The sequence below is a fragment of the Gobius niger genome, assembly GCF_951799975.1.
Source record: "Gobius niger genome assembly, chromosome: 9".
NCBI classification, from domain to species: domain Eukaryota; kingdom Metazoa; phylum Chordata; class Actinopteri; order Gobiiformes; family Gobiidae; genus Gobius; species Gobius niger.
This window is the reverse complement of record NC_136860.1, coordinates 21,897,020-21,919,366: the sequence shown is the minus strand read 5'-3', so window position 1 is coordinate 21,919,366 and position 22,347 is coordinate 21,897,020. Positions and strand designations below refer to the sequence as shown.

The following is a 22,347-nucleotide window of genomic DNA, read 5'->3' as shown; positions in this document are numbered from 1 at the left end:
ACATACAGGTTGATTGTCAGTGGACCACTAGCTGTGAGATTACAGTAACACGGCAGGTTTCTGAAACAACTCTCTAAAAAATTTAATTTCTTTCAAGAACTGTGCCACTCCCATCGAGCTACGGCAGAATTTTTGCCGTTTCGTTTTGTGTGTGATTTATTCTTAGAACCAATTAGCATGGACCATGATTCCGAAAGAGGAAATCTTCACCTCGAACGGGCCTGTGTGTTGTCAAGTTCACAGGATAGCGGGCCTAAGTCTTGTTCAAGCTGTGCTCGGTAACTGGCTCTGTGGTGTGAGCGCATGTCTCTGTATTTGTGTGAAGAATGGAAAAGCCCTGTCCTCTTTGCTCTAATAGCCGTAGTCCATGAGAGCTGTTCATTCTTTCTCCATTTCCACCCATGAAATGAAAGTAACATTTTATCAAGCTTCACCCCTGCAGTTATGAAAAATCGATACCGTGAGGGCTTCTTGCAGAAAAGGCAGTAAATCATAAAAATTCATTCTTCTAAATCTGTGCTGGTCCCTCTCTGCTGCTTCTGAGTGCTGCGAGCCGCTTTAACATAAGGGATGGTGCAAAAGCTTTGGGATCTGCAAGGTCAGTGTGTGAGCATGGAGCCCCATTCATTCATCATGCAAATAGTACTGCACACTAATGTATTCGGGACATCTGCTGTAGAGAGAGGATCTTATTCTCCTACTGTAAGTCTTTGTACTTATGATAGTTGGTTATGATGATTACAATGCGACTTCAGTGTGCCGTATATGGGTCAGGTGGTGTTTCCATGAAGTCCAATGCACGCTCGGTTTACATGAAAGAATAGGGATTTCACACTTGCACATAAATGCAGAATAATGTGCGGCCATTTGTAGCTGCGTTAGGGAAAAGTTCATACATTTCAAAAAGTTGTTTTCGGTTGTTTCAAAGTTAAACTCTCAAACCCCCACCTGAACCGAGCACATTATCTCCAGTTTGGGCTTAACCCAAATCTAAAAGCTTCTGGAACAAAGCGTGAAAACGGAGACGAAAACGAGGATGAAAATACAACAAAGCAAGACATGAAAAAGCAAAAGAAGAGCGACGAAAACACAATAAGCATGCGACAGAAGAGTGATTTAAAAGTGATGAAAAAGCAAAAAAAAAGAGCCACAAAAAAGTGACAAAAACACAACAAAAAAGCGACAAAGAAGCAACAAAAACATGCCGTAAAAGCAACAATAACACAATTAAAAAGCGACAAAAAAAGTGACAAAAACATGACAAAAAGGGCGTAAAAAAAGGAAAACACAACAAAAAAGGACAAAAAACTACAAAAACCCGATCAAAATGCTTCGAAAATGGGGCAAAAACGTGGTGACAATGCAACAAAAAGCTTGCGATCAGTTTTGTAGGTCTTAGCTTTCAAGTGAGGCGTTACACTGGCCTATATAGGCTGTAAGCTCGAGAAGCTTTTAGAATTGGGTAAAGTAGAACTAGAGAACCTCCTGGAACCGCCGCCTTAACGTGGTGGAGGGGTTTGAGCGCCCGAATGATCCTGGGAGCTCTGTTGTCGGGGGCTTTGTGCCCCTGGTAGGGTCTCCCAGGGCAAACAGGTCCTAGGTGACGAGTCAGACAAAGAGCGGTTCAGAAGCCCCTTTGAGAGACCAACAGGATCGGTTAGAACCAGGAGGCCGTCCTTCTGTGGACCCACCACCTGCCGGAGGAGCCATAGGGGCTGGTGCAATGTGATTTGGGCAGCTCCAAACAAAAAGTGGAAGAAAATGGATGGATGGATGAACTGGAGAAAATGCACTTGCGGGTTAAGAGGTTTTAAAAAAAGGGAAAAGGAAACCTGATTTTGCTTAATCTACTCTTAGAATATCAGATGGTTATACTTGCACACTTCTCCAACTGGGATCAAGTTCCTGAGCCACATGTAGATGTAGTTTTATGTCCTTGTATAGAGTGTCCTGAGCAAACATACTTCATACTCGTAAGCCACTCACAATTCAATTTTCATGATGCATAAATAAAATACCACACTGGCAGACTGTCATCACTCTCATTCAATTTGAAAGAATGGCATTAACAAAATCAAATACAGGCTGAATGTGCGTCTGAGTGCAGGAGTTGGCTGGTGCTTGGATGTTTGAGTGGCAGGCCCAAAGCTCTGGTGGTTCCGCTCTGGCTCACTGCTCAAGTCACTCAGACTGCAGCTCGAGCCACATTTATCCCCCCAGAAAGATGACGGCTGGTGGGGAATCCTATACTCTTAAATGATGAAAAACATTTGCACGAATAAATAAAAAATTTGCAAAACTTTTCACACCAAGAAATCCCCTATAGGGGATTAAATATATAAATATATATATAAAGCGATAAAACAAAGTTAGACATTATGTCCAAAATATGCATAATCTCACCGACTGCCTTAGGAGCATCAACATATTATTCCTATTTACACAATCCTTTAATCGTTCAGATTAAAAATTGTGCCATAAATCCTTTGTCACGTGCGACGACCTCCTCCTTTGGGAGGATTATTGTGTGATGCCTCCACTGACAGTTGTAATCTGTGATGCTCCATTCATTCATGACCTTGGAATGATGCATCTAAAATAAGTAAGTAGAACACATTATAGAACAATAGTCCACATAATTTAATTGGATTTGGTAAATGCATCTTGGTTCATCTTTTTTGGATATTTTGGTCCAAAGAACTGAGATTACATCCAGCCGCACTTTTTTCGAATTTGTGGTACGAGTTGGTTCGCAGGTAGTAATTCATCTGTGTAAACCTGGGCATGCTGGTGCAAAATGTCACGTTCTGCCATCTTTGTGACCCAAAGGGCAGATTCATTTCGGTGTGCCTGACAGATCTGTTACTCTATTTCTGCACCTCGGCTGGTTATATTCTTCACCCAGGCACTTTTTTATAGGCTGAAGACAGTACATTTATGGAAAAAATATATAGAAGTTCATTTTATAGGTTGCATCGAAGAAATGGTTCTTAATCCTTCATCTCAGCTCGAGTGGTTCTTTCAGCAACTGGTATGGCAGTACTCGAGGCAGGTCTTGGTTTCAAGGTCTTTTGTGTCTCAGAGTGCAATTTGACTTGGTCTAGTCTTGGACTTGACATTTGGAGTCGATCTTGACTCGAACTCAAGTGCTCTGTACTCGGTCTTTCTCTCTTGTGAAACCTATTTATATTTTCACCTGTGGCACACGGGTAAAACGTATTTGCCAATAAAACAGAATGTAATACAGAACATTGCAAACATGGTTTCGATTTGGTCTCGAACCCAAACGACACAGTGGTTTGGGACAGGTCTTGGTCTTTGATTAGTCTCTTGACTACAAGCAACTAATGATCTCTTAGCAGCAGGCAGATACTCTTCTAGTACGGAGGGGTGAACTGATTCTCACCAAACAAGAAAAATTGAAGTTACTTTTTTCATAAGAAATACGGGCAAATCCCTCTCAATTTGAATAGGTCCTTAACACTAAAACAGCCCAGTAAAGATGATGGCTTGAGAACCTTTTCTTCAAGGGAATGCTCCTGTATGAATGAGAGCTTGCGCACACATTTTTATGACAGGATTAGTCCCATTAGTCCTGATTCTGACCTACTTTTGTTTAAGATTTTATTCATGCCTTTAGATAGAAGAATATGGTACTTGGAAAACAAAGGTGAGTTTGTAAATCAAATAAAATCAGATGCAACCATTTATCTGTGTTGTTTTCGGCAAACTTACCTCTTCCTATTACATAAGCCTGTAAAGCCCCCACTGTGAAGATGCTGTTGGTATATTTGAGTAGGTAGCTGTCTAAGCAACAAAAAGAAAACCCCCAAAAAACAAAAAAACTACAAGAACAGAAAAACTGGGCCAATGTTCCTGAGGGTGCAAACAACATAACAACACTAACAACGCAAGCTTTACCTGCTAGTTTGTTTATACATGCGAGCCTTCATTCCTCGCTAATGAGTCTCTATTAGCTTTTGTGGTAAGCAACTATGGCTGCAACTGTCAAAATGAAGTGCCTTGCCTCGCAGTGTTGGTCCACACGAGCCGGCGGTCCCAATCTCGCAATGAAATCTGCCGGCCTTGGCACCAATCTGGCAACAATTTGCAGATCGGCTGCAGCGGCTGGGGAGAGACACAGAGAAACACGAAGAGTAGTCGAATCCCCGCTGATCCAGGCGTAGGTGGCTGCTCTCTGCTCGTGTGTTTGTGAGCTCCTGTCATGTTTGCCTCTTTATTCAAGCGAACGGCAAAGTGGCTCCATATCCCGCGGACTTGGTTTTCTCCTTTACTCATCTATTTAGACGTTTCAATTTTTCCTCCTGTGCACCTGATAATGAATAAAACGCCTCTGAAGGGAGAGGAAGAAAAAAACAAAACAAGGAAGATAAACAACACATTTAAAAACAGTGTTAAAACGGAGCCTCCGCGATTGCACCAAAGAAAAATGCATTGTAAACCTCCATGATGCCTCTTATATAACATTTTCGTGTAACTCACTTATCATTCAGGGCATCTTGGGTGTTGAATGCCTTGGTAAAGTTAAGGTTAAGGGGTTCTTTACTGTCTGTATTTGACCCACCCTTCGATACCCCTTGGGCAATCCCGTAAGGAGCAGTGAGCTGACTTTTTGCTTCTTCTTTTTTGACCCACTTTGTCCACCAAACACTGTCAACCAAACTATCCTTTATCTTTATTCCTATAAAGATTATGAAAGCTTAAAAGATGGCCTATAAGTCGTAGAAAGGATTGGTTGGTTATCCTCATTGTTTTGGCAGACTGGCATAATCTGCTTTGACTATGAAACCATTCTAAAGGCAATTTAATCGACAAAAAGAATCAAAAGTGCTTCAATTACTGATTCACATGGAGTCATTTAGTTAAGCTCCACAAAAACTAATTTGCAGTCATCACATTTTGTAGGGGAGTTGAAAGATGTCTTGTTGCAACAGAGAGAGAGAGAGAGAGTGAGGGGGAGCTGGAGGGAGCCGGGGGACCAATACAGAGTTGGTGTTAAAGGTTTCTCTGCCTTCAGGGAAATTTTATCGAACACTTAAGTGCTTCTGGTGAGCCGCTTCAAGGTGTTGTTGCTTCTTACCATCTTCTCCGACAGAACACAGAAGCGGAGCACGTGAATGGTAGAAATGTAAAAAAAGTGCTTGTGTTGACTGTCAGTAACTAGTAAAAGTGGTGCTTGATTTGTCATTATACAATTGCTTTGCCAGTGTCACCCGCCACCTGAAATTGAAATGAAAAAAATCGTGTATGTTGGGGTCGTATCACCATGTAGGCTTTATCCCCACATCCAAAGAGGGAATAACACAACCGGTGTAACCTTTCTAACTGTACTCCTTTCGTGTGTACACTATTTTCCTGCAGCTGTTTACGCTTGGCTCCTCTCAGTGGCTGCCTGTCTGTCGGCACTCCTCCGGCTTTGATAATCAGACAGGTCCCAGCGAGCCCCCATTGTCTGTGCACAGCGGCGACGTGACTCTGGTACATATGAGCACGCAGCTTAGCACTGTCAATGTGCCTCGCCTTTCTGGAGGTTGACCTTTTTCCACGGATTAATAGCTTTTATGCTGCCAGCATTAATAAACAATTTCTGGGTTTCCACAGTGGGGTGGCGAGCCGTCACTCTGTGCATGCTAATTTGCGTCGTTCCCCTCCCTCTCCGCGTGAACCCCCTCTCACCTAGATTTTAGGGCAGCAATTAGGCTACTCTACGTTTGGTGTTTTCCTTTGGCGCGACTCTTCTTCTTTATTATGGTTTAATGTCTTCTTGCCTTTTATAGCTTTCAATTTGAAACTCCATCTCTCCCCATCTGCCTTTATCTTTATTTTCTATTCAAGCTTTATTTTCTATAATTGTGTTTCTCTCCTCTATGGATCTCTAAAACAAGCTTTTCCTTTCCACATGTCTTTCTGCTATGGAGGGGGTTGATAGCATGAAACTGGAATGTCTGTGTCCAAGGTCAATTGTGGGGCTCATATCTAGCGCAAAACCAATCAGGGATGCTGGAGTGCCAGGCAGGGACACCAAGCAATTGGAGAAAATTGTCCATCTGGGTAGATGTAAATTCATTTTGCAGTGTATTCTTGTCAATGAATGAATCAAATGAATACAAAAAACTATAATTCTGATGTAAACAAAGCTCAGAAAACAAAGGTAAATGGCCATAAATAAGAGCAAACATCTAAGGTTCCCCAGAATCCTAAAATACGAGTGGTTAGTTCTTCAATTCAAATTCTGCTTTAAGCTCTAAATTCGTTAAGAAGAAGTAACTTGTTTACCTTAATACATCTTCAGTCCCTCTGGGGGCAACACAAGCATTAATGGGATGATTGGGGGGGTCTTTAATCTCCCCCTGTGTCTCTAACCAAAAAATAAACTCAAAGCGCAATACACACAAATAAATCAGCAAGAAGAAGCTGACAGGCAAACAGGGGAAGCTAACTGTGGGCTAGCGTCACTTTATCAGTATTTACAGCCAAGTTTGAGTGAAAAAAATGATCTCCATTGTGTTATTGGATGTACCATATCCCTCTCTCCCTTTGTCTTTTCTATCAGCGTAGTATTTACTCTCGCGGACAATTAATGAGTAAAAAACAGCAACATGCTGCGACACCTGCAGTGGCGCTTATGGCCTCTAGGGGCATGAGTTACTTAGTTCTGCTTTAAGCTGAGCTAGAATAATAAATGTAATAGCCATAATAATAATAAGGTTGTTTTACTCATTATATCAGTGGTAACCAGATAAGTCAATGACAGGCAGCATATTTGACTTTAAGTTGTCAAAGTCAAGGGAAATTAACCTTCTACTGCATTGCTTTGCATCATCAAGTTTGTAGAAAATTGTAGAAAATTGTCCATTTGGGCAGATGTAAAATAATTTCTATAAATATTTCTTTCAAATGCTATAGGATTGTATTTTTGGTGACAGAGCATTCCAAATATACAATATTTGTTTGGTATTTATGAGTCGGATTTCCCCTTAATGCAGCCAGATTGAAAAGACTGTGTAGTTGAGCTCTGTTTTGTGTACACAGATGCACCGGGAAAGCCCCGTCTCCACAGCATAATACTGTCCTAAAGCCCCTCTGTGTTGCCATGGTAACCCCAGTGCAAGTGTTTGTCATGGTCGGGACTAGGGAGGCTTGTGGCAGTAAAGGAGGAGAAGGTGTGCAGCATTGTGAGGAAAAGTCTGGGGCAGAGGAGATTATCATAATGTTTAAATAAGAATGTGAAAGATTTGTATTGACAGTTTCTCTACCATTGCGTGATAGGGATAACCCAGCAGAGGTCAGAGGACTGCTCTCAAGGTCAGCGATGCAACAACGGACCAGTATGGACACATCATAGGTCATTTAGAAGATTTCTATTTCTACTATTCTATTCTATTTTTACATTTAAGATGAAAAAAAGATAGCTAAAACATCCAGTCTAAATACAGTAATTGCATATTTGTATTTTTTACCAGTGCCTTGACTGTACATTTTTGCATTTGTTTTGTTTGTTTCATCCATTAAGTTACATCACCATGTGTACACAAAAGCACTGCAGAGAGTTTTTGCAGAAAGCTTCCACCCAAATAGCGTGCAACCCGCCACTTGTTGCTCATTTGACCCTCAGTGCACCAAAAGTATTTGTGAAAACTCTCTTTTGTCTCTCTAACAATCCGGCTCCACTTGTTTACAATCAATCAACACTTTTATGTGTGAAAAACGGGCTGATTAGCCACAATTATGGGCCTGACACACACTGGCTCGTACAATGTTCATGTTTTTCACTGCAGGGCTGTTTGAGACGACGGCTGTATTGAAGCAATCAGCGCTCGGCTAAATGCCTCTGGACTGATGCGTGTAATCACCTGTCGCCTGCCTCACCTGAGAAAGAAAACACTGAATTACAGACCTAATATAAGCTCCTCACGGGGCAGTAAAAGGTAGAACTATTTGCCTTCTAATTGGCTCGGCAACAGGGCACAAAAAGAAAATAACTAGAAATGCAGACATAATGCAATGATCAAGGCACTCAATAGAAAGACACAAGGCTGAAAGTAACAATGTTTATTTAGAGGATTTTGTATATTTCACAAACATTCCTTTACTTTTTCGTTCTTAAAGAGACTAGATGCAAGGTGGTAATTTTATCTTCACTACTGCCACCTCAGGTCTTAACTCGCACCTTTTTGAGTGGCAGTGCAGGATTTTAGAGGCAATTGTGGTGAACAGGTCTGAGCTCATTCTACACATTAGGACATGGCTGGAACATGTAGGGGGATGAAAATACTTTGTTTTAACATTTTTAAACTCTGTATAGTCTCTTTAAGAATTTTTTCCTCCCGCAGGATTCAGAATGATCTGTTAGCAAGGTATATTTTGAAAAATCACTCTCAAGAGGCCTGAGAAAATTGTCATAATCACTAACTTGACCATTACCCCTCTTCAACTATTACATGTCCAGTTAATATCAAAGATCAACTTGTTTTCAATAGTCCCACAATCTCCCGAGATACTCTAATCATACTGTTACTGCATAATTTGACTTCTAATAGTATATGAATGAATGAATAGTTTTTTTATTATTGTGTCTTGCATACACACTGTATGTCCAACCCTAATAGGCTTAAAAGACACCGATAACACCAAGGGACAAGTTGCCAGACAGTAGGCATAAAATACTACACATAAACTTGTTTGAATTCATCTTGTCATCACTGATCCAAAACATTTCAGGCTTTTTAACAAGCAATACACCAAATAATACATTTCTAAGATCATCGTACTGTGGGCAAAATAACACAAAATTTGTTTCACTTTCAACCTCTCCAAACTCGCACAATCTACAGAGTCTGTCCTCTTCAGGGGTTTGAGTGAACCTGCCAGTTTCTAAGCCCAGGGGAAGGATGCCTGTTCGAAGCTGAGCCATCAAAGATCTTGTTAGGTTTGCCTTTACATATACTCTGTTTCAAATACATATTTAATTTGTAAGTAAGTCTCAGTCAACCATTTCTGTTCAAAGTTTGACATTTTGATCTGACTGGATTAACACGATAGGACAAATTCTCACAGAATATATAATGGCGTACGACACTTATTTTTACTCCATAAAAAGACTTTTTTTTGTTATTTTCAGGCAGGTTAACGATTCGATTCCACAATCTCAACATTTCACATTTGGACTGGTCCAGGAACCATGTTGGAATACCAGTGTGCTGTGGGTCTTTTTATGCAGATGACTGTCAAAGCCCAATCAGCTGTTGGCCTGGTTCATTGTGGTCATCCTATATGTTCTATATGCTACAGAGAATACACTGTGACAGCAGTAATCCACTAAAGGTCTAATGGGCCTGTAATTATGAGCTGCTTTCTTCATCAATACTGCTATAATCAGCGACCGGAAACCATGTCAGGAAAAACCTTGTTAGTGGTGTTTGTCCCTGCTTAGGAAAGTGCGGAATCTGTTATTGCTGGTTTGCCTTGGTAGTTACAACAACAACAAAATTGAGATGCAAACAAAAATAGCAACTCGAACAACAAAGGACAATATGAAGGCAAAGGGTCGGCAAAATAAGTATTTGAATTGCTTTTGCTCGCCATTTTACCAGTCCCAAGTCAGGACAAATGAATGGGATGTGGGCTGGGTTGGAAAGGACATTCCCGAAAACAGACACGGTGGAAAAGTCCGTCAGTGATGATCCATGTAAACTTTTGGATTAATTAAGGCCAAATGGAACCCCTTTATTTTTAGCGCGCTGGTGTGGACAGTGTGGAATCACTTTTTATTGGCCTTGTGCTGTGGAGATGAATGGGGAGCCGCTCAGAGAGAGGCACTGTCTCTGCGTTCATTTGTCACTGCCACTTGGAGCGGTAAAGAACGGCATGAGTCACTTGATTAGTTCCATCATTATTTCACAAAGTTCACCGAGCCGAGTCAAAGACAAATGGCACAGGAAACATGTCAGAGTTGGGTCTTTGCCAATGAGGACCACTGTTACCAATTACTTTAACATGCCATGCACGACAGACAAAGGGAGTCTTGTTGGAGAATCTAGACTTGGGTTTCGGGTAGGTCTGCAGAGTTTGTCTCAGTTTGAACACTCAATCAATCCCTACAGTGATTCAAGCACAGTACAATGACAAAACATCATCCATGCAAACAACTTAAATATCTGTTTCCATAGGCAGGGTTTTTTATTGCATGAATCTTGCTAATCTCCTACAAACATATTCTGAAATGCATGAAAAATATTGAGAGGTGAGTGCTTCAAATGGCTCTTGAGTAAAACTGTAGGCAAACCAACTGAATAGACCAAAAGTATACTAAAGCAGCTTTAATATTCTGAAATGCATTGGATTCCTGCATTAGTGGTACATATTTCAGCCTTCTCTCCAATGTTAGTACCCCTAGATGTGTATAAAATAATGTTATCAAATTAATCTTTTTTCGCATTCTAATCTAATCAAATTGCAATTGAAACGCTTGTCAAAGAAACAGAATTGAGATAACAGACTGTAACAGAATCCGTGTACCTTTCGATCATTAGTTATTCCGTTTCAAAATAAAATCAGAAAAACAACATTTCCATTTGTTTTTTTGTTTTTTTCCCTTTATAAACTTGAATTAGAAAAAGAAATCTTGTATACGTCAATAATCCGTGTACCTTTCGATCATTAGTTATTCCGTTTCAAAATAAAATCAGAAAAACAACATTTCCATTTGTTTTTTTGTTTTTTTCCCTTTCTAAACTTGAATTAGAAAAAGAAATCTTGAATACGTCAATGTCAATGTGTTTGTTTTGGTTCTAGTTGTTTTTAATTCCCTCCAAAATTATGACGTTACTATTATTTCGTTTTATTATTGTTTTCGACACCGGAAGTGAGGAGAGACCTCAGCTCAGAGCCGCCCCTACACTTGTTTGGAAAGTTTTATGCATATACTTTTTAAAACTTGGGCAACACATGCAGAGATCAGAGATGCTTTATATTACCACGGAGGGAATGGTTGCTCAGAAATATCCGTGAGGAGATTCTGCTTGGAAAACAACCTTAAAAAGCTGGGCAGACACTGTGCGTCTCTGTCGTGCAGTGGACAGGGGGCTACGAGCCACGAAGAGCTGCTCACGACGAACGTACGAGTGAAAATCGCACGATCGCAAGGTTTTCAAACATGTTGATATTTTTTGCGAGTCGTGCAGTCCTGGCCCTGTGGCAGCGACACTGAAGCCGGTGGAAAGCAGCGCGAACACGGGGAAATGCAGCTGCAGGCGCCGGGAGGAGAGGACACACCGTTTATTATAATAGATCCATGGGACACACGCGTTATCAGTCCCGTCGCCAGACGTCAGTCTTAAGGGGGGCATATGAAATCCACGGGGGGCACATTTACTATTAAGTACATATTTTTCACATGGTATTCACGTAGCCCTGGCGCACACTGATCATTACATTAAACATAATCAACAGCAAATATGACCAGACCAACTACAGCTGCAACAGTCCTCCTGGCGGAAACGTCAGTACAGTTGCAGGTGGCGTTTCTCTGAGTTGAACCTCATCATCAACACATCCTTCTACTCAAACTTGAATTCATGAGAGTGAGGTCCTTTTCAAAAGCTGAATGAGCTGGGCCTCGCATCTGTGCAGAATAATGCGCCCCCCCCCCCCCCCCCCCCCCGCGACATCGTGAACTCTCAGGGCGGAGGATGATCGTTAATACTCCTCTATCATATCAGCTATATTTTATTTTGTGCCCAGACAGTACGGGAGCCGTGCGCAATTGCGCACGAGCGCAGCTTAGAGGGAACCGTGCCAGAGATAGAGAGAGAGGGATGAACTGCCCTCTCTCGGTGTCAGGGGAGGAAATAGTTACTTGTTGTGGAGTTTGGGCTGGTTTCTAATCAGGCAGAAAGCGCAAAAGTAACAGTGATACGTAGCCTATCTTTGCCCAGTTTGTAGTGGCTTCTCGTGGTTATACGGCGTATACCTGCGTATCACGTAGACTGCAACACATCTGTGTCTGGGGGGCACAAGCATCTTGGGGGACGGGCACGGCCCCCTATGGCCCGCCCATAGCGACGGGTATGTGCGTTATTATATATTTTTTTATTCCTCTTCGTCACTTTAGTTGTGCATGATTACTTTGCAAAACAAAAGTCACTGCTGAAGTGGGGTGGACGGAGAGAGGAGTGGCAGAGGGACAGTTTGGGAATGCACGACGGGAAAGGGTTTTAGAGCGCGGCTCTGGGGAAACAGAGAGAGAGAGAGAGAGCTCCCGAACGCTCCAGGCACCAGCTCTCCCGGGCCATGGGAGAGAAAAAGGCGCGTGGAGTCCGTGAGTGAGGCGGGTGCAGGAGCCCCGACACTCACATCTGCACCTGTTCGCTCAGCTCCGCTCTTGGCCGCCTCCGAAGCGACATCACCGCGCACTGCCTCCTCCTCCTCCGCCCCGGTCACCTCGGCTGCTGCTGCAGCAGGAGCTCAAAGTGAGCAGCAACGAGTTTGAGAAATAAAAGTCATAATGACATAATAAACAACGGTTACAGAGGAGATGCGTTGAAGCTCGACCTCTTTTGCTTAAGTTTGTTTTTGTTTCCCTCTTGCGCGAGGGAGAGAGAGGCAGAGAAAAAGTTACTCATCATTTCCAGTAGCAAATCAAACCGAAGCAGAAGTGAACAAAATAACGGAAGTTGTTTTAGCAGTGTTTGTTTCCACTGCAGAGCAAAGAAATGGGTCGATATTTTATCTAGAATTTTTTGCCTTTCCAATTTAATTTAGAAAATGGAAATACAATAAAACAACCACATAATTAGTTTTTCTGATTTTATTTTGAAACGGAATAACTAATGATCGAAAGGTACACGGATTGTCAATGTCAATGTGTTTGTTTTGGTTCTAGTTGTTTTAAATTCCCTCCAAAATTATGACGTTACTATTATTTCGTTTTATTATTGTTTTCGACACCGGAAGTGAGGAGAGAGCTCAGCTCAGAGCCGCTCCTACACTTGTTTGGAAAGTTTTATGCATATACTTTTTAAAAATTGGGCAACACATGCAGAGAACACGGGGAAATGCAGCTGCAGGCGCCAGGAGGAGAGGACACACCCGTTATCAGTCCCGTCGCCAGACGTCAGTCTTAAGGGGGGGCATATGAAATCCACTGGGGGCACATTTACTATTAAATACATATTTTTCATATGGTATTCACGCAGCCCTGGCGCACACTGATCATTACATTTAACATAATCAACAGCAAATATGACCAGACCAACTACAGCTGCAACATGAGTCCTCGTGGCGGAAACGTCAGTACAGTTGCAGGTGGCGTTTCTCCGAGTTGAACCTCATCAACACATCCTTCAACTCAAACTTGAATTCATGAGAGTGAGGTCCTTTTCAAAAGCTGAATGAGCTGGGCCTTGCGTCTGTGCAGAATACTGCGCCGATGCAACGAAAACACGTTTCTGAGTGTGGAAAAACGACCGGACTCTGGGGCTGTAGAACGAGCGCCTGTAGGCTACCCCCACATCCCCACACCCCTCACCACCGTTTTTGGACCATGAATATGGCTCGGTCAGTGCTGTGGCCGCGTCCACTTTTCCGTCTCTCTCAGCCTTCACTAAAGCTCCAGCGTCTGAGTGTAAAACGCACACTTGGAACGCGGGGTCTTTTCGGTTCAACTTCAGCGCTTTGTAGAAAAACACACACGAGCACCTGTCACTGCCTGTGCCTCTCACGAGCCGGGACGGGAAATGAGCATAAAGAGGCCGACATCGTGGACTCTCAGAGCGGAGGATGATCGTTAATACTCCTCTATCATATCAGCTATATTTTATTTTGTGCCCAGACAATACGGGAGCCGTGCGCAATTGCGCACGAGCGCAGCTTAGAGGGAACCGTGCCAGAGAAAGAGAGAGAGGGGTGAAATGCCTCGGTGTCAGGAGAGGAAATAGTTACTTGTTGTGGAGTTTGGGCTGGTCTCTAATCAGGCAGAAAGCGCAAAAGTAACATTGATACGTAGCCTATCTTTGCCCAATTTGTAGTGGCTTCTCGTGGTTATACGGCGTATACCTGCGTATCACGTAGACTACAACACATCTGTGTCTGGGGGGCACAAGCATCTTGGGGGACGGGCACGGCCTCCTATGGCCCGCCCATAGCGACGGGTGTGCGCGTTATTATATATATTTTTTTATTCCTCTTCGTCACTTTAGTTGTGCATGATTACTTTGCAAAACAAAAGTCACTGCTGAAGTGGGGGACGGAGAGAGGAGTGGCAGAGGGACAGTTTGTGAATGCACGACGGGAAAGGGTTTTAGAGCGCAGCTCTGGGGAAACAGAGAGAGAGCTCCCGAACGCTCCCGGCACCAGCTCTCCCGGGCCATGGGAGAGAAAAAGGCGCGTGGAGTCCGTGAGTGAGGCGGGTGCAGGAGCCCCGACACTCACATCTGCACCTGTTCGCTCAGCTCCGCTCTTGGCCGCCTCCGAAGCGACATCACCGCGCACTGCCTCCTCCTCCGCCCCGGTCACCTCAGCTGCTGCAGCTCCACGAGGAGCTCAAAGTGAGCAGCAACGAGTTTGAGAAATAAAAGTCCTAATGACATAATAAACAACGGTTACAGCGGAGATCGCGTTGAAGCTCGACCTCTTTTGCTTAAGTTTGTTTTTGTTTCCCTCTTGCGCGAGGGAGAGAGAGGCAGAGAAAAAGTTACTCATCATTTCCAGTAGCAAATCAAACCGAAGCAGTAGTGAACAAAATAACGGAGGTTGTTTTAGCAGTGTTTGTTTCCACTGCATTGCAAAGAAATGGGTCAATATTTTATCAAGAATTTTTTGCCTTTCCAATTTAATTTAGAAAATGGAAATACAATAAAACAACCACATAATTAGTTTTTCTGATTTTATTTTGAAACGGAATAACTAATGATCGAAAGGTACACGGATTTAACAGGCTTATCTTATTCCCATTCTGTTTTTTCATAACTTTATACGTATAAAGAAAATAGATGAAAGTGTAGTCGGTTAGTTAGTTTCAAACTATCATATTGTCATTGCAAAGCTAAAAGCTATAAGGTTGAGCTGACCTCAAAAGGATTTGATCATATTTCCACTGATACACTGTATAAGCTTGTACTGCAAAGGAAATAGTGCTTGAAATACATTTACAAAACATGCACAAAAGTAATTGTTAAGTTTTTCCAAGAAGCTCTGAAGCCAGAGTGACATCCTTCCAATAGAGTTTCAAAGGGCAACAGATAAACATTGCAGTAATTGCTTATGATTATTATTTGTTACACTTTACTTCCCACCAGCTTAGAGACTGGATAAAGTCATTTTTTGAGCTTTTTAATGTGCTTCATTTGTTCTTTTTAATTTAAAAGTCTTCTGGAAAAACAAATAAGTGAAATTTGATTGTTTTTTGACAAAATGGAAAAGCCAGTGGTACCTCAAGATGAGAGGAAGAGTTCGGAGAGAAAGGAACCAAACATGTCAGCGTTGCAAAAAGGGAATGCCTCTTGTAATCACTTCAAGCAGCAAGTGGAATTTCTCTTTCATAATGTATGAAGTATCCGGTTAGCTACATGCTCATGTCGTATGTAGCCTTTTTCTAAATAATCCTCCCTCTTTGTGTTGTTGCAGGAACTCTTCACAGCAGAGTGCAAGTTCAAAGAGTCGGTCTTTGAGAACTACTATGTGATCTACTCATCCATGTTGTACAGACAGCAGGAGTCGGGGCGAGCGTGGTTTCTTGGGCTTAACAAAGACGGGCAAACCATGAAGGGGAACCGGGTGAAGAAAACCAAACCAGCTGCTCACTTCCTGCCCAAGCCATTAGAAGGTATGTCCTCCGCTCACCCCAGTTTGTGGATTTATGTGCCAGCGTTTTGCTGTGCTAAGCAAGCAGACAGCACACAGGTCATGTGCAGAGTGAAATGTTGAGTGTCTACCGTCAGGCCACACTGATTTCATCCCATCATTTCAGCGTGAAATCAAGATGAAGTACACGTCGTAGTAGCTATCCAGTGGTAGTAGCAGTGAAGTGGGGGGATTGTGAGGCTCCTCTCTATGGATGGTTGAATGGTTTTCATTTTTATGCTCAAAATCATGACACTTTTGAGAAAATAGTACAACCTCATCAGACATTTGAAGGGAATGATGTTGGTTGCAAAAAGGACAGTGGTGAGATGATGTGGATGCTTGTGGCTGAGGAAATGGAAAGAGAATGGTTTCTGTCATTTGTAAGTCACAGCTGTAGGTGCTAGAGCTAACCTGTCTCTGTCCTTCTGTCCACAGTTGCCATGTACAGAGAGCCATCGTTGCATGATGTTGGTGAGACAGTGCCCAAGGTGGCGGCACCTGCCAGTAAAAGCACAAGTGAGCCTGCAGTGATGAACGGAGGTAAACCAGTCAGTAAGCCTGACAAGCCTGCGACATAACCACACCTCAGCAGCCGTGTGTGTCTGTAGGGAGGAGGAACCACTCAGAGGCAGGGCTTCCCTAAACGGATGCTCTCAGTTCTGTGGACTGATCCCAGTGGACTCCACTCCTGTCTTGCTCCTTGTCCCTCTCCTCTTCCTCCAGACACTCTCAGACTTGATGGCAGATTCCTCCGGGATAGAGGGAAGAGGACTCTGATCATAGAATGCCTTTCGATTCCTCAGAAACTGTGACAATTCATTTGAATACATGTTTTACAGCCACACACTGGTGGCACTTTGCTTGGTGATGGTCCTCCCGCTCTGTCTCTAAAAGTACTAAAGGTTCAAATCTATTTTCTATACCACTGTCACCAGCTACGTTCTGGGATAGAGACTGTATAGTAGAAAAAAATATTTGGACGGTAGTCCTCTATTTTTTACAAGTACGTCCCCCTTCTTCCTGTCTTTATAATCACACATTTTGCTCTTTGTCAAATTATCTAAAAAATGCTTTTTTGCAGAGGAGTTGTGTGATTTTCTAAGAAACACATTGAAACAGACACACAGGCGTAAAACACACACGCAGACAGTAAGTCTTGTTGCCTACAACATGCACACATACTGACACAGAAAGTTTGTAGGGGAATCAAAGAAGTAGCTTTTTTACAGCCCATAAAAACACACTGGAGGTTGGGAGATAGCTCCTGCAATCATAGTTGATGAAGTGCAAATTACCGACACTGCAATCAATGCAAGGAGCTCCCTTCACACATACACACAGTCTAACAGATGTGCGTGTGGGTGGGAGAGTGCTAGAGAAATGGTGTATACATATCAGTAAAGTCCCACCAGCGGCTCTGTCCGCCTCTCTGGTAAAGACAACCTGAATTTATATTTTTCTTTAGCCTGATTTCTGAGCATGGGCTCGAGGAATATCTTTAGGCCTTGTAGGCCTCTGTCCCTCTCCAGTCTTTGAACTACTGACAAGGCTTATGGCTTTGACCCACAGGTCTGCAGCACTGGCAGCCATCTCATGGCAGCACATAGCCAGAAAACAACATGGCTGAAACTACTGGTGATAATTATACTCGCTGCATCCCTATTTGGTTCAGCAAATAAAGCATGGACAGAATAACATTGTGTTCTCTTCTTGCAGCTGTTACACACGAGATGGCTTCTATTACAGTATAACGTTTCATTCTATAAATCTTAGGGACGACGACAAATGTAAACCATAACTTTCTAAATAACTAAACAATATTATTAATAGAGGATATGTCTCCTAGCTCAGCATGCAGAGTCCATAGAGATCATCTTGGCCTATCCTGTGCCTGTTGGACCTTGACTCCCGGCATGCAAAAACAGGTTCCCAGTCCCCACTGGGCCAAAGGTGCCTCACCCAAACTCCCCTGTAGAGGACTCGTAGCATTCTGCACCACTCAGAAATGACCAAAGCCTTTCCATCCCAGAACTGATTCTTTAACAAAGACAACAAATCTGACTCACGTTCTGATTCACGTCACTGGAGCTCTCACTGTGATAGCATTTGTTCAGTTTTTGAAAGAATCTCCTCCTCAGACCTTTGGTTCAGAAGCAAAGGTCTGGACTGATGTCATTTTTGAGAAGTATGTATATCTTAAATTATTCATCTGCATGTCTTTTCTATAAGGAACAACGTGTGGATATAGGGTTTTAGTAGTGCGGGAGATGAATGGGCATGTTGTAGGCTATGGCACACTCACGGCCAATCTTAAACCCACTGCACTTTCCGTTTGCATTCTCATTCTCTGTTTTTGCATTTGAAGACTGTTAGCAGTGTCGAAAGTATGATCAATCAATTTCTATTTGTCTTGCTTTAAAATTTATATTGATACCAGACTCTTCTATGAGAACGACTAGAATGTTGCCGCTGTATGCTGCTAAAACTGCAATTTTAGATAAAATTATTTTGATATTATTTCCACATAACCATTTTTATTACAGCACATTGAAGCACATGACATGGATTTGCCAGTTCACAGCAAAAAGCGCTGGCGACCGCTATAGATCTTAAGGGGGCTGATTTTTTGATCCTTTTTATGGCATCTTCCTATCCTGCTAACTCTACATGCTGGGCTGGTCGTTCAAGCCCTGCAGACCGAAATAAAACTGGCTGACTTTATTTTTGTAAATGAAAGTTGTGTAAGTGTTCAGATCTCTGTAACCACTTGTTCCTTTGGTTTCTTCGTCTGTTTGGATCATTTCTCTCGTATACTATGGGTTGTGTGTGATATGGTCTTCAGACTCAGAAAAACATCTTAGTTTTTTCCTGGTAGTTCCTTTGTGCTGTTTTTGATAATTTGTCCCATCTGTTGCATGGGGAGAGGATGGCATTGAAGAACTGCATGTTAGTAGGCTATGTCTATCAAGAACTGTTGGTATCGCTAATTTTACTTACATATATGCAACACGTTTGTCTACACTATACAGTTGTGTTTGGTTGTATACGTATATACAACATGTTGAATAAAATATTTATATAAAGGTGTACTGTAATGTCAGTAACATACTTAAACATGCAATATAGAGTGCAGTATATTATTGCACCTGTCGATTCGATGGGGACAGAGCAAACCAGGGTGGTTGGCTAGTTTAAGCATGAAAAAGGCCAAAGTAGAATTTACATTAAATTTTCTTTGTGACTTTATCTGCTCTTTTCAACGGTGAGTGAGCTCTTGTGTCGATGCGGCTCCCAGCCCTTTTATCTGATGCCACATTTTCGGAGTGACATGGACATCCAGCATGACCCGGTTGAAAAACGAATGCCCTCTTTCAGTTCCGCCACTTACGAGTCTGTCACTAGGATGAGTAGAATGACGAGCTTGTACCTCTGAGTGGAGTATGGTAGGTATAGGTTCGAAGGCAGATTGTAAATGATTGCTTTGGTGAAAAATAACGCACTATTAAAAATGATTTATTTTCAAAAGAAATATCTATATATGATATATACCATTGCAAGTATGCCCATTGAAGTTATGTCATGTTATAACAACTTTGTAACCATGTATGATTAAGGTCTTCGCATTCTTTTTCATGCAAAATGTTTGTGTCATGCGGCACATTTAATGTTTTATTATGAAAAAGAAATAAAAACATCAAACCTTACCTTTGTCTGAACTTGACTGCTAACTGGGAACAGCATTGTTCAAACACAGACATGCTCACAACGTTCAGGAATGTCTCCTTGATAAAACATGCACATCCTCAGCTCAGAATGTGGAGCTCTCGCAGTGATCTATATTACAGCAAATGTCATACATAAAGCTGTTTAATGATGCATGGCCTGATGCACGTTTAAACACAGAATTGGTATTGCACAGACAACTGCTTCTTTCAATATGGGACAGGTCCATAGTCGTATTCCTAATATCTAGTAAAGCATGGATGTGGGGTGCCACAAAACTGTTAATGGGGACCATTTAAGCGACAACATGCTCCATGGTCCATTTTTTGTATTGTGTTCATCAACAAAATATAATGTGTGCTTTCCCTAGTCTGTAACCAGAACAGTATATTAGTGTGAATTTGTACCGGCCCTTGATCAAGTCCCTCACATTTTATCTATCCATCTTTGGTCTACAGTCTTTTCTCCACAGGCATTGCTCTTGGTCACTCCGGACTGCTCAGTACTCTGCTCCCACCCAGATCTCACAGGCGTTTCCAGTCCAGCCGTCCCAGCACTCACAGCTGCCACAATTGCACTGTCCGTTCCCTGTTAGAGAGGTGAGAGGAAAAGCTGTGAATTAAACGAGGTGCACCATCATGGCCAACCTGTAACAGGGTTTGTCTCTTCACACTACTTGTCCCCTGGCGCAGCTCTGAGCGTAAGGCAGCGGGAGAAACCTGAGCCACAGTTTGGTCCAACACAGAACTAAGGAAAAGGCCTCCACATGTAATGTTGGTAATGCATGCCCACAAGCTTACCATCCCACCCTTATGTTTCTTTAAACTACGAAGTGATTAAAACATTATTCACACACGAGAGATGAGGAAAAAGTCAGAGAAAAGGTTGTGAAGCACTTTGATTTGCCATGTGTGCCAATTGTGCCCTACAAATAAACTTGCCCTGCCAGAGTGTTTAGCAAGCAGTGGGTGCAATTCACAGACCGGTTTACGAAATAGCTGGCTATTCATCTCTCTGTCCAACAACATAAAGATGTACAGTCTCATCATGTTACTGAAAAAGGGATGGCCTATGTTAGTAATATACTTCTCTACTTTAGTAGCCAAACGCAGTAACTCACATATTAGCAATTTACATGCAAATATTTTTCTTTCATACGAAGCAGTGAAGATGGATGACTGACAGCTGATCACATCAACCTTGATATCCTGGATATCCATCACACATTTTGTAATTGCAAATATACAGCATGCCTTTTGAGAATTTGTTTCATGAGCAGCGTTACCATGTGAAACCACCCGAGACATAATGACATTAAGGCTGATATTAGCTCTTTGCAAAATCATGACAGACACCTATGAACAGCTGTTTTGACAGGCCCAGGGCCAGAATCATGACGCAAACAGCTGAAGATATTTATGGCGAGATGATGGCTCACTCAGCGACTGTCCACTGGGTGTGTTTTTGTTACACGGTTGTGCGGCCGTACCTGTGCAGATAAGGTCGTCATGTTTGTCACAATCCCTGTCGTCGCACTCGCAGTACTCGCCCGACACCCACCACTCTTGAGGGGAACAAATGCATTGGCCACAGTGACAGGAGCCTGCAGGACAAAGCAGACAGCGCCGCAGCACACAACTGTTTACATTTACAATTTCATCCAGCCTTGCAACACCAACACAACAACAACATTATGACCACTGACAGGTTAACTTTTTAATAAATAATGCATAGGTTTATTTGGATTCTGGATATTTTGTTTAGTTGTTAGTTAAAGAGGGGGTATTATGCTTTTTTCAATCACATAGCACCAGTCTATAGCACACTACAATGATGACGAAACCTTCTGTTGGTCTGTAACTGCAGTAAATTAGAATAACTGCCTTGTATAAAATTGCTCTCTTAAAATGGCTGTAGCAAATGTCTTGAAATAGGCCTCTGTCTCTTCAAGAACCGCTGACCCTTTCAGACACGCCCCCTCCACACGCTGTCTGTGGCATCAGTGGGGAGGGGGTTCTGCTGAGGAGCAGTGGTTGGTTACTCGGCTGGTGACGAAAGCTCGGAGGCGTCTCCAGGAGGTGGGGGCGTTCCTAGGAGGACTCAGGCAAACCTATCCCTAAAATGGCTGCCATCAGAGTTTTTACAGATTACTCAAAAATACGTGAATGTGCCAAGGCAAAACTTCAGGCATGTTTTTAATGAGGGAATGACATAATAACATGATGTAAAGCTTGAAAAAGTCGATTTTGCATAATACCCCCCCTTTAAAAAATCTGAAATAATCAAAATTTTGCTGTTCAAAACTCAATAAATCTACAGCGGAGACTAGAAAAGTTAGTGTCTGTAGGTGTTACTCAAGTTTGTAAGATTGTAATCAAAAACTCATTTTGAGAAAACAGGCTTTACAGTTTTGTAATGTATTGGCTGAAGCTTATGAATGCTTTCCATTACTCTACCATATGATGTAAAATAGCTTTCTATTTTTATCGCTACAAGTCCAACAATGAGCCACAGAATTGGCTGCAGACCTGTCGATTAAAAAGCACCACGCAGATAATTGATTTAATCACCGTTCAATTCATTTTTATTTTCAGCAGAAAACTGTGCAGAAAAAAAGAAAAGAATCCAATGTCATGGCCAGGCAGGATTTGATGGCAGGAAACTCGGTCAAAGCATCTAAAATACTGCAGCTTTTGTGGAGTATTCTTAGAGGTAAATATTTGTGAGTAAACTCTCTGTTGTCCAGGCGTGGTCCATTGC

General features: G+C 42.3%; 2 protein-coding genes across 3 annotated transcripts in view; one reads left to right on the top strand and one right to left on the bottom strand.

The window, feature by feature from the left end:
• fgf14 (fibroblast growth factor 14) overlaps nt 1-19,455 on the top strand; it is an 86,504-nt gene extending 67,049 nt beyond the window's left edge. Inside the window, exons 4-5 of one of the 2 annotated variants that reach the window (XM_079563548.1) lie at nt 15,646-15,844; nt 16,300-19,455. In XM_079563548.1, the coding sequence (XP_079419674.1) occupies nt 15,646-15,844; nt 16,300-16,442 (342 nt within the window). In that variant the 3' untranslated portion in view covers nt 16,443-19,455. The remainder of the gene's footprint in view (nt 1-15,645; nt 15,845-16,299) is intronic. The other variant, XM_079563547.1, reaches the window with a different exon arrangement.
• Nucleotides 19,362-22,347, bottom strand: part of itgbl1 (integrin, beta-like 1) — a 26,123-nt gene continuing 23,137 nt past the window's right edge. The window contains exons 10-11 of the mRNA XM_079563550.1: nt 21,077-21,190; nt 19,362-20,175 (exon numbers count right to left, since the gene is read on the bottom strand). Coding sequence (XP_079419676.1) covers nt 20,087-20,175; nt 21,077-21,190 — 203 coding nt within the window. The 3' untranslated portion in view covers nt 19,362-20,086. The remainder of the gene's footprint in view (nt 20,176-21,076; nt 21,191-22,347) is intronic.